Here is a 13,658-nt window from a genome sequence, read left to right as displayed (position 1 = left end):
GACAAATAGTTATCAAAGGTACCAGGTTATAATTTAGTACGCCAGACGCGCGTTTCGTCTACATAAGACTCATCAGTGACGCTCATATCAAAATATTTATAAAGCCAAACAAGTACAAAGTTGAATAGCACTGAGGATCCAAAATTCAAAAAAGTTGTGCCAAATACGGCTAAGGTAATCTATGCAAAACAACACATTAGTGCACTTTCAAACCAAAGCCAACACACAAAATCCATGTTGATCGCAAATAGCTATCTGGAAAACCAAAATGTATTTGTCTATGGATAACCAACGCTCGCTATATCATACACGATAAGATTTAGAAAGGATACGGGTTTGTGCAAAAATGAATTCATATATATTAATATATAAATACAAAAAAATCAAAAAATAAAACCATTTTTTTTTTCTTTTTAATTTTTCACGACTGGTTGAATTTCGCTATTTTCTACTGACAGCACTCTTATGGAAGACAATTAGAACCCTACAAAATAATACAAAAGATAAGTATTTGTTACAAAAAATCATTCATCAAATCTCATACAGCAAATACCCAAATAAAATTAATTTAGTATTTTTTCTAATATCTGCAACACTCAATTTGCAACTGTAAGGACATGCATTGTTTTAATAAAATTCACCAATGGATTTTTTGTATTTGTATACGTGAAATAATACAGCGAGTTATCGTTGACCATTTAACGGTGTCACATGTGGAAGAGGATCTATGCTGCGTACCCTTCCTGAGCGCCTGATATCACCCCTAGTTTTTGGTGGGGTTCGTGTTGCTCAGTCTTTAGTTTTCTATGTTGTTTCTTGTGTACTATTATTTGTCTGTTTGTCTCTTTCATTTTTAGCCATGTCGTTGTCATTTTATTTTCGATTTATGGGTTTGACTGTTCCTCTGGTACAATGTATCTTTCGCCCTTTTTGTTTAACGCATCTACAGATACTATTCAACTACGTATAGAGATTTGCTGCTAAAGTGATGAATCTTATTATACAATGATCTTTATATCAAATAAATAATAGTAAATCAAATATTATACAGAGATCAAATACCTGAGGACTCTCACAAATATACCCATATATATTGCTGCATTTAACGTCATTCCATTTAAAGTTATGTCCAATCCCGAAATGACCACAGTCCTCCATGCCTTGATAATTATCAGGTTGATCCAAGTCCCAATTGGTAAATTGTACTCTAGACAAATCATTCACCCATCTCCAATCACCCTCTGTAAAATCTGTTGCACCCATCCAGTAGTCCTGCTGAATAACTTCTGTATTTTTAAAACCAAGTTCCAAAAATTATTCTATATAACGCAATTTTAAATACACTGAATCTGTACTTTATGTGATACACGTGTTTTGTTTACCCGAACATTTACAACTCAAGCTAAAAAGTTTAAATGCGTTAAAGTTGAATTGAATAAACTGTGTGTATATAAATCACACCAAAACGAAATTGAAAATAAAGCATGTTGTTCAGTTGCATCAAAATATATATATATATATGTTCCAGACCGTATGAGTGTATATATTTGGACCGTACGCGTACGGTATGGACCGTATGCGTACTTTTTCAAAATACTCATACAGTCGGACAGTACGCGTACGGTGTGACTAAAATTAAGAAGTTGGTCAAGTTTATTAGATACAAATGCATATAACAGATCAACATAACTTAACTCTCAAATCAATATAAAATAGTTCAATTGTAATCGAAATAAAAACTTTATATTTCAACTTTTTAAAAAATTCACGTTAATTTTAAATTTGTTTATCTCTTGTATTTAGCATGTCGATATGTAACGGCGGAGGACATTTGAGCGCATTGATAGGACATTTGAGTGAAAAAAATAGGACGTTTGAACGCTAAAGTAGATTTCATTTGAGCGCCAGAATTTTAACCCATTTAGCGAAAATTAACATTGTCAAAGCCCATTTTAGCGAAATATTTTCAACCCTTTTTTATAGGTAAATAATATATAATAAATTAAAAAAAAATGTTTAATAGACACAAGACAGCACAATATAAAACATGTCCATTAAACTACAACACTAATAGTCTAAAAGGTTAAATCAAATGTTAATAAGAGTCTGTTTCTGCCCATTTGTAATGCATTAATTGAATTGAAATTGAAGATATTGGAAGTAAACATAATGTGGAATGACAATTGTTTAGAATATTTGTTTAAATTTAACCCATATGATCCAATAACATGTAACGTCAGCTCGTACTGGACCATACGCGTATACTCATACGGTCCGACCGTTCGCGTATGATCGGACCGTACGTGTACGGTCCAAATACTCACATGGTCTGGAACATATATATAATTCGTCTTAACAGCTGCCCAACAATGTCAGATCTGTAAATTTGCTTTCGCGATTATTTTTGTTTTTCCCTTGCCGGGATTCGAACTAATGCTACTGAGATATCATGGCACCAAATCGCCTTGCACTATGCCCGACGCACTATACCACTCGACAACATAGGCTTCATAATTATGTTAATCATTATTTTATAAATCCAACAGACTGTCACATGAATACTTTAAACAGCTGTTTCATGATTTCTTTTTACATAAAGCACATATGTACCGAACATTCGACATTTAAATGCTATATCAGGTAGATTTTATTTTGCAGTTTTCCACATCCGATTTAAATTAAAAACATATGTAATGATGTATAATTCTTTCAAATTGGTTATAGTCAAATGACAAATAATTCCTCTATGTATCGTTAGTTTTATTGTCTGGTAAGAAACGTACGGATAACAACACATCAATTACCCTGTAAATGATCCATAACTTAAAACGTAAAACTCAGGTTCCTTTAAAAAGAAAACAGATGACGAACTTACTTCTACTCGTAATCAAAGAAACAATCCAGGAATTTTCTGTAGAATCAGTAACTTGTGTTAGATACCCTCCTAGATTTCGACACTGTACCTACCAAAAAAAAAAAAAAAAAAAAAAAAAAAAAACTGTGTTGAAAAACAAATTCTAGAAGTTAATAGTATAATAATTTAATTAATAAACGTATTTTTTATATTCAGTCATGTACATTATTGCTTTTATATTGTTGATGTCAGTGGAATGCATGTCGCTGCTTATGTCTGCAATAAATAAAACGTATTCATGTCCTTGTTTTTTTTTTCTTTGAATTGTTTCACTTTGTGTTATTTTGTTGAGCCTTTAAAATCTTACTTCACGATATGGGTTTTGTTTATAGTTAAAGTTCTACTTCAAAGGGCTATATAAATGTGATTGATGTCGTGCTACCAGTCGTAAAACCTAATCATCTCTAACTAATCTGAAAAAAAAACTTGTATGTATATGTTTTATGTCTAAAGTCTTGGTCACACCTTAACGGATAGTTCGAACGGATGCCTAAAGCCTCGGTCACACCTTACCGGATAGCACGACCGGACGACTAACGGATTGAAATAAAAGTTGTCCGACAAAATTGTTATCTGTTGTGAGTCTGTTGATGTGGTGACCGAATAAAATGGACGTGTAACGAATGCATAACGGACACACACCGGATATGCAACGTATGAGAAACGGAAACGTACCGGACAGAACAGATGTCGAACGTTCATCCAACGGACGAGTACCGCATAAAACGGAAACGGAAACCGAACAGAAGTTATCCATTAGGCATCCGTTCGAGCTATCCGTAAAGGTGTGACCGAGGCTTAATAGATAACTTTTTTCCAATCCGTTCATGTCCGTTAGACGTCCGTTCTTATCCGTTTGACGTCTGTCCATATCCGTTACGTCTGTTTTGTACGGTACTCGTCCGTTTCGTTTCCGTTTTGTATCCGTTACGTGTCCGTTATACATCAGTTGGAGGTCTGGCAGATAAATTCACCAACGGACTTCTAACGGACGTCTAACGGATAAAACGGATGTTGAACGTATGTGAAACGGACTTCTACCGAACGTATAATGGATAAAACGGATGATGAACGGATCTGAAACGGATAAATGCCAATTGAAAATTTCGCGCCAGAAATACCAATTAGATTTCTTAAGGTTCATGAATTCTTATTATTCATAATCGATCTTAGAGTAAGGGTACGTTTTCACAATCAGCAGCTCTTATTCAGGCCAGACACTGCAATTTGGTGGCATTTTGAAGAACAAACCAAAACCAGTTTCACAGAAACATTGAGGCCTCATATCTTGACTTACATCTAGAAATTGACAATGAGGGTCGGTTGAAAACAAAACTTTACGACAAAAGAGATGATTTCAGCTTTCCAATTGTGAACTTTCCATTTCTAAGTAGCAACATTCCAGCAGCACCTGCATACGGGATATACATCTCCCAATTGATACAATATTCCCGTGCTTGCATTTCCTATCATGATTTTCTTGATAGAGGGTTGCTGCTCACAAGGAAGCTATTAAACCAAGATTTCCAAATGGTGAAGTTGAAATCATCCCTTCGTAAATTTACGGACGCCATCACGAGTTGGTTGACCGTTATTGAATAACCGTTTCACAAATGATATCGGATATGTTCCTTACGTCGTAACTACAATCCCCTTCCTGTTCATGAATGTGACCTACCGAATTAGACTATTTACCGGATTTGTTATCACATAAGCAACACGACGGGTGCCACATGTGGAATGGACTGCGGATCAACAGCAGTTTGCTACGGTAGAAGTAAGGGTAAGTATGAATGAGAGCGGTCTGATACGGCATAGTACGAATCGCTACATTTTCTTAACCGTTAATCATTTATAATTAAGCTTGTAAATTATAATCTCTTCATGGCAGTGAATCAATGATTTTCTATTTTGTTTTTAAAATTATGTATTTAATATTTTAGCATTTAGTTGTGTATCATAAAAATGTGACATTATAGAACTTGTGTGGTACATATTAAAGGTAAAACATTTTTCGCATATTACAATAAGGTTTTTACCTTCCGCAATGTAGATTATCGAGTTTCTATACATTGATATCATAAAATATCAGCCACGACCCACAATGTGAACTCTCTAGACGAGTGAGCACTGCGAACGACAGTCACATTGTGTCGATCGCGAGCAGCTGATATTTTACGAAATCTTTTCGAAGAAAACCCGATTATCTGTTTATCATTCTATTACCGCTCTTTCCTCTCTACCTAAGACATGTTTACACATGACGTTAGTAAGCTTTATAATGTGTTCTCACGCATGGTGACGCGGCTGATAACTTTCCCTCGGACATTGTAACGTCGTTTGATACGGTGCTTTTTGTCCGCAATTCGCTTTTTGTCCGCTTTTGCTTTTTGTCCGATAATTTTGCTTTTTGTCCGAAACTTTTGCTTTTTGTCCGTTGCTTTTTGTCCGTTTTGCCTTTTGTCCGATTATTTTGCTTTTTGTCCGTAACTTTTGCTTTTTGTCCGTTGCTTTTTGTCCGTTTTGCGTTTAACTTTGTCCGATTATTTTGCTTTTTGTCCGAAACTTTTGCTTTTTGTCCGTTGCTTTTTGTCCGTTTTGCTTTTTGTCCGATAATTTTGCTTTATGTCCGATATAAAATGTGTATATTTTTGGCAGGTTTCATTTTGAACTTCAAAATACCATGTCCTTTTAGGAGTTAAATACAGACCATACTCACATTATAAATGATTTGTACATGAAATTTCATGTCTTTTACAATATATCGCATTACCTCTAAAATGGCTCGAAGCACTAATATCCTAGACCCGTAGGTGTTGGTCAACAGAGGGCAAGGGGAATACTCTTGTATATCCCTAAGTACAAAAAACAACTATTGAAAGCTGGCTAAACTAAGACATACTCCAGGTAGGCCATTATACCAGAAGAAGAGGTAGTCAAACCCTTATAAATGGCTTATAGCACTTATGTCCTGGATCTACACGAGTTTATCAGCAACGAATTAAAAGGGGCATGAGTTTCGCCGGTATATCACGAAGTAAAAATAAACCTCATTATTGTCAGCTCTTCAAACTAAGAGATTCTCCACGTTGGCCATTATACCAGAGGTATAGGTAGGCAGTGCCTCTTAAATGGTCCATGGGCCATGGCACTTATGTCCTCGACCCGTACGAGTTTGTCAGAAGAGGGTAAGGGGAATACTCTAGTATATCACACAGTCCACCAAAAATAGTGACGGCTGCCCAAACTAAGACATTTTTAGGTGCGCCCTTATACTAGATGTTGGAGTAGTCATTCTCTTAAAAATGGCTCATAGCACTTATGATATAGACCCGAACGAGTTTGTCAACAATGAGTTAAAAGGGGGATGAATTAGCCCGGTATATAACGAAGTTGAAATAAACTGTTGCCCGCTGGCTAAACTAAGAAATTATCCACGCGGGCCATAATATGAGAGGTAGAGGAAGGGATTGCCTCTATAAAATGACCATGAGCACGTATGACCTAGACCCGTACGAGTTAGTCAGCAAAGTGTAAGGTTGGTACCCTAGTATATAACAAAGTCGAACTAAACTATTGCTGGATGGCTAAGAGATTCTCCGCGTGGGCCATGATACCAGAGGTAGAGGTTGTCATTGCCTCTAAAATGGCCTAAATCACTTATTCCCTAGAGAAGTACGCGGTATCATCAAAGGGTTTAAAAGGGAGTTGGAACCTCTGTTTACAAAGAAGTCGAAATAAATTATTGCCGGCTTGCTTAAGTACGAGATTCTCCAAGTTGGCCATTAATCCTAGGTTAAATGTGTGCATTGCCTTTTAAATGGCTGATAAAACTAACGCCCTAGACCTGTACGAGTTTGTCAGCAAAAGGTTAAAGAGGGGATGCGATGCCTCTTTTTACAACGAAAATATAAATTAAGCCGACTGGCCTAACTAAGAGATTCTATACGCGGGGTATTATATCAGAGGATGAGGTAGGCATTACCTCTAACATAGCCATAACACGTATGTCCCAGACCCGTGTAAGTTAATCAGCAAAGGGTAAGGGGGGTACCTAAGTATATCACAAAGTCGAAATAAACTATTGCTGGCTGGCTAAACGAAGAGATTCTCCACATGGGCCATGATACCAGAGGTAGAAGTGGCCATAGCCTCAAAAATGGCCACTTATGCCGTTGACCCGTACTAGTGCTTCAGCAAAGTGTTAAAAGGGGGAGGTGGTATCTATGTTTACAACGTAGTCGAAATGAATTATTGCCGGCTGGCCAAACAAAGAAATTCTCCACATAGGCCATTATAACAAAGGTAGTGGTGGACATTGCATCTAAAATGGCCCATACTTCTTATTCCATTGATCTGTACGAGTTTGTCAGCAAAGGGTAAGGAGGGTACCCTGGTATATAACAAAGTCGAAATAAACTATTGCCGGATGGCCAAAAATAAAAGATGATCCACGTTTATCATGATACCAGAGGTAGAGGTGGGCCTTGCCTTTAAAATGGTTTATAGCACTTATGCCAGCAAAAGGAAAGGAGGGTATCCTAGTATATCGCAAAGTCGTTATGAAATATTGCCGGCTGTTCAAACTACGAGATTCACCACATGGGCCATGCTACCAGAGGTATAGGTGGTCATTGCCTTTAAAATAGCCTATAGCACTTATATGGCATATACCCGTACGAGTTTGTCAGTAAAGAGCTAAAATGAGGAGGTGGTACCTCTGTTCACATTAAAGTCAAAATAACTGTAGCCGGTAGGCCAAACTCCGGGATTCTCTACGTGGATCATTATACCAGAGGTAGAGGTTTATTTCGACTTCGTTGTAAACAAAGGTAACACCTTTTATTTTTAACCCCTTGCAGGCAAAATCGTACAGGTCTTTGGAATTAGTGTTATATGCTATTTTAAAGGCAATTACCATATCTATCTCTGGTAAAATGGCCTACGCAGAGAACCTCTTAGTTTGGCCAGCCGGCAATACTTTATTTCGACTTTGTTGTAAACAGAGGTACCATCTCCCCCTTTTGATTCATTATTGTCAAACTCGTACGGGTCTAGGGCATAAGTGCTATAAGAAATTTGTATGGCAATGCCCTCCTCTATCTCTGGTAAAATGGCCTACGTGGAGAATCTTTTAGTTTGGCCAGCCTGGCAATTATTAAAGTGTATTTCGACTTCGTTGCAAACAGAGGTACCACCTTACCCTTTTAATTCATTGTTGTCAAACTCGTACGGGTCTTGGGCCTAAGTGATCTGTGCCTTTTTTAAGGCAATGCCTACTTCTACCTCTGGCATCATACCCCACGTGGAGAATCTCTTGGCCAGCCGGCAATTGTTTATTTCGACTTTTTTATATACCAAGGTACTCCCCTAACCCTTTGCTGACTTACTCGCTGGCTTATCCCTTATTGTAAGTAAGTAAGTTCAATAAATATAAGACTATATGCCAGGTCTTTCTGACAACCAATTACAAACAAATTTGGGTTTATCTAATGAGGCTTTTCCCAGGATGCAATTGCTCGTAGACTGTATACAGTTGACCAAATAATCCACAAATTCCGCAAAAGGATCTTTTAATTATAGGCCATGTCCATTTAGACATTAAGCAACAAAAGCCCGGCATGACCGATGCATTTGTCTTTAACATCTCCGATATTGATTCCGCGTGGCCTTCCAATTGACATGAGTGTCCATTGGTGTTCATTGTTAAACCTTTGGAGCTATATCAGTTTGTGTGGAAATTAAGAGCACGATGACCTTCCCTTGGTGATAACAACATGACCAACAACCATATCGTGTGTTACCAAAAGCCGTCAGCGATAGTCACACCGACAATTTGCTACCTTCGTGGACAAAAGCCTGGCTTTTCGCTGGATCCTAATTAACATCTAGTGTTGTCACTACCATTTGCTGTAGAGATTTAGTTGCACAACATCACAGAAACATTCTTTGTAAATACTCTATGTTGATATTTTGACATTTGGATGGTTCATATACCAATTGTAGCCGAAAAATGATAATGAAACATTTCTGTTTAATATCGATCTATTGTTGGAATTGTAAATTTTCATATTCAATTTTTGTTTGTTTAAAGATGACCATTTTAAATAAAGATTTTAATTTTTTAAAAAGCAAGTGTTAGACTTGTGCTTTTATTGCCACTCAGTTCATATAACCTGTCATTTTAGTCGAGCCTGTAACTTTTATTGCAGAAAGCTCAACATGTGAATAGTGATCCGGCGGCGGCGGCGGCGGCGGCGTTAGTTAACTTCTGAAAAGCTTAATATTTTAGAAGGTGGAAGAATTGGATGCTTCATACTCTGTATATAGATGCCTCATGTTACGAAGTTTCTGTCAGTCACATGTCCAATGTCCTTGACCTCATTTTCATGGTTCAGTGATCACTTGAAAAAAAAGTTCAGAATTTTTGTAATGTTGAATTCTCTCTTATTATAAGTAATAGGATAACTATATTTGGTATGTGCGTACCTTGCAAGGTACTCATGCCCGTCAGACAGTTTTCACTTGACCTCGACTTCATTTCGTGGATCAGTGAACAAAGGTTAGAATAAGTTTTGGTGGTCAAGTCCACATCTCAGATACTATAAGCAACAGGGCTAGTATATTCGGTGTATGGAAGGACTGTAAGGTGTACATGTCCAACTGGCAGGTGTCATCTGACCTTGACCTCATTTTCACGGTTCAGTGGTTATAGTTAAATTTTTCTGTCTTGGTCTGTTTTTCTCATACTTTATGCAATGAGTCTACAATATTTGTTGCATGGAATGATTGTAAGGTGTACATGTCTAGCGGGAAGATAGCATCTGACCTTGACCTCATTTTCATGGTTCAGTGGTCAAAGTTCAGTTTTTGAGTTTTGGTCTTTTTATCTAATATTATATGCCAAAGGTCACTATATTTGGTGCATGAAAATATCTTATGATCTATATATAAGTCTCCCAGGTTTTATTTGACCATGACCTCAATTTCACGGTTCATTGCACAGTGTTAAGTTTTTGTGTTTTGGTCTGTTTTTCTTTAACTATAAGTAATAGGTCAAGTATATTTGTTGTATCGAAGAATTGTTAGCTGTTCATGTCTGCCTGGTATGGTTCGTCTGACCTTTACCTCATTTTCATAATTCATTTGGTCTTTGTTTAGCTATCTTGGTTAATGTTAAGTTTATGTGGCAGTTGTAATAAATTTTTATACTTAGGGCTATCAACATAATATTAATGATGAGTAAAGTAGGCGAGACATTTCAGTGTGTGCACTCTTGTTTAAATGTGCTTATTTATCCGAGTCCTGGACTGCATTCCAGTGGCTTTCATTCGTTTACTTTTGTGTAAATTTTATACAGATCAGTATTTTTTCAAATGTTTTACCAATATTTTAGCTGCATGTAACATCTTGAACACTCAGAACAGCAAAACAAAATTTAGATTTCAGAAATAAATAGCCTTTAGTCATCGACGAATAGCCGATAATTTCAAGAGTTGTTTCCGTTAAAGGATGATTCCTTTTTTTTTTTGCAATACTTGCTCTTACGGAGGCTCGAGGGTAATTTCAGCAAAATTTTTATCATTTTTGTTTTCATTACTAATTTTATTTATTAAACTATTAGTTATAACTTTATGGATTGGCTCAAAAATCAACCCAAAAAATCGAATGATTTTGGCCTCAGATGTATTTTTCAAATGTTTATATCACTGTAAAAGCTCCAAATTGTCTCCCTTTAGTGCAATAATAACATTTTGTTTTGGCATTAGAATTAAAATGTCTTTTTCAACTCATCGGTGACCTATAGATATTTTTCAAATATGCTTTACGTAAACTAAACAGTTGTAAAATTAAATCGATTTCTGTAATTTAGTTCTTTTTTTATTTCGATCTATATATCTCTCTATTTCTCCTATTAGTTCAACTTAAGTACCTTAACAAAAATGGTTGCTTCTTTCGAGGACAGATTGTGAGCTTAAGTGAACGATAACCCCATGTTTTTATTTTATTTTTCTATTTAGTATAATTTTATGATAAAAGTTCATCTATAGAAAAACAAGCAAAATCCTACATGTATATTTAAAAAATAATGGATCAATACCCTCCAGTCCCCTTAACGACAAAAAAAAAATAAATAGAACATTACGTTTAAGTATCACCTACAGTATTTTACAACCTCCATTGGTGATACATTATATGTATTTCTGCTGTTGTTTTATATAAGTTATTGTCCTGAATAAACATCTTTATGCGTTTTTGCGTTTTTGCGTTTCAGTTTTTATTGTGAAATTTCTTCAATCAGCCAAGATAAACTTTAAATTTCGCCTTAACGATGTTTTCGCGAGAAATCCATGTATTATTATCGAATTACTACATTTAATCATTGTCTAGTGCCCTAAAATGAGATTTTCCGAGACGCTGGGTTTGAAATGGGATACCCTATTCAATTTAAACAATATTTGCAATCTTTTCAAAAAGATGCAGATGGGAATTTTCGTTCCTTATGAAAGTGTTCGCAAAGAGTTAAATTATAAACTCCTTATAGGATTATCAAAAAGCAACTATTAAGGACCCCCTTGGAATAAAGATCTTCCAAGACAACGTGTTCGAGAGTTTGAGTTTAATACATGACTTTTTAAAACTTAATGGACGGAGCAGGATTATCTTACTCTTCCAGTTAACCATTATACATCATCACAGTTGCATTGGTTCTTGTTGCTCAGATTTTAAATTACAATGATTTCGTCCGAGACCACAATTGTCGTCCCTTGATTTTCGTTATTAGTCCCTAGTGATAACAGTGGGTTACTTGCCAATAATTTTTATACCCCTTCCAAATTTATTTCTCCTTGTTTAATGCCTCACATTGTAAGTAGGGGGGGGGGGGGGGGGTGAAATTACACTGTAAAAAAATTTGGGTCCAGAATTTTACAGGAAAGTAGTGAATTGGTCCAGCTGAAAAAGGTTAAAAATTAGCACTTCGGAAGCTGTCAAAAGATTTAAAGACACCCTAAACACAAAATTGTCCATATTTTGAGTTAGACGCGATGAAGTTTTCTATAACTTTGATATAATTTGTCCCAAAATTAGTACAACACACTGTAAAAGTTTCATTGAGAAAGCGCAGGTGGGATTTTTTTAATTTTCATTTATGTTCTAAAAGAAATGCACTACGAATTAATTGTGTTCTCGGACCATTTGTTTTGTGGACTGTTGTGTATCTTGTTGTTTTTCATTCAGCTGCGGCTTTGTTGGTTTGTTTCAACCCTTTTTAGTGTGATTATCCTTTGGTACACTTTCTCTTATATATGATATCGCAATAATTATATATATGTAAGCGTTCATATACATTTATATGGATACAATATTGAATTAAAATAGATATAATAATTAGATGAGTGAAAAAAAGAAAATGAAGTAATAATTGTACGTGTGAGGAGTTGGCATTCTTATAAAAAAGAAGATGTGGTATTATTGCAAATGAGACAACTATCCACAAAAGACCAAAATGACACAGACATTAACAGCATTAGGTCACCGTACGGCCTTCAACAATGAGGAAAGCCCATACAGCATAGTCAGCTATAAAAGGCCCCGATAAGACAATGTAAAACAATTCAAACGAGAAAACTAACGGCCTTATTTATGTCAAAAAAATAAATGAAAAAACAAATATGTAACACATAAACAAACGACAACCACTGAATATACAGGCTCCTGACTTGGTACAGGCACATACATAAATAATGTGGCGAGGTTAAAGTCTTTTACACTAGAAATATTTTAGATCTTGTTATATAGACTAATTCTTATTCATTCTGGTCGTAAGTTAGTCTGTCATCCTCAAACGTGTGAGCAATGGTGTACGTACACCAATTTGTAGAATACATGGGATATTCAAAGACTTAAACGAACGTTAAGTCTCAGAGGCATGACTTTTTATTAGTTGTTAGTGGCTTTGAAATAGCTGTCAGATAACTGCGTGTACTCTCAGATCTGTTCATTGTGACTTTTTGTGTCGGGATGTATAAGTACCCGGCCACGTCCACTTGTATTTGTGTCTATCTGATGAGTTAAGCCTTTTTCAACTGATTTTTATAGTTCGTTCTTATGTTGTACTGTTATACCACTGTCCCAGGTTAGGGGGAGGGTTGGGATCCCGCTAATATGTTTAACTCCGGCACATTATTTAAATCTGTGCCTGTCCCAAGTCAGGAACCTGTAATTCAGTGGTTGTAGTTTGTTTATGTGTTACATATTTGTTTTTCGTTCATTTTTTTACTTAAATAAGGCCGTTAGTTTTCTCGTTTGAATTGTTTTACATTGTCTTATCGGGGCCTTTATAGCTGACTATGCGGTATGGGCTTTGCTCATTGTTGAAGGTCGTACGGTGACCTATAGTTGTTAATGTTTGTGTCATTTTGGTCTTTTGTGGATAGTTGTCTCATTGGCAATCATACCACATCTTCTTTTTTATATGCTCGAAACTTTAGAATAGTTTAGAAATTTATCAAATCAAATAATCCTTGAGTGATGGTTTCGTTATTGAAATTCTAAATTGATGTTTAACCGCGCTAAATATTATATATGATAATCATACGAATAAGTCAGGAACGGAGTTTCAATCTGTAATTCAATAGTTGTTGTTTGTTTCTGTATTTGTTTGTCGTATAGTGTTTTGTAAATCAATGGTTTTCTCGTTTGAATAGTTTTATCATTATGTTAAATGGTGTCGGCGTTTGCT

General features: G+C 35.9%; 1 protein-coding gene across 1 annotated transcript in view; it reads right to left on the bottom strand.

Annotated features, from left to right (window-relative positions):
- Nucleotides 1–393: 393 nt before the first annotated feature.
- The window catches only part of LOC143080202 (perlucin-like protein), a 67,119-nt gene continuing 53,854 nt past the window's right edge, over nucleotides 394–13,658 (bottom strand). Inside the window, exons 4-6 of the mRNA XM_076255927.1 lie at nucleotides 2,876–2,963; nucleotides 1,063–1,286; nucleotides 394–484 (exon numbers count right to left, since the gene is read on the bottom strand). Of these exons, the coding sequence (XP_076112042.1) occupies nucleotides 464–484; nucleotides 1,063–1,286; nucleotides 2,876–2,963 (333 nt within the window). The 3' untranslated portion in view covers nucleotides 394–463. The remainder of the gene's footprint in view (nucleotides 485–1,062; nucleotides 1,287–2,875; nucleotides 2,964–13,658) is intronic.

Source organism: Mytilus galloprovincialis, chromosome 6, assembly GCF_965363235.1.
Source record: "Mytilus galloprovincialis chromosome 6, xbMytGall1.hap1.1, whole genome shotgun sequence".
NCBI classification, from domain to species: Eukaryota; Metazoa; Mollusca; class Bivalvia; order Mytilida; family Mytilidae; genus Mytilus; species Mytilus galloprovincialis.
Note: the sequence above shows the minus strand (reverse complement) of the source record. Positions and strands in the feature narration are given on the sequence as shown.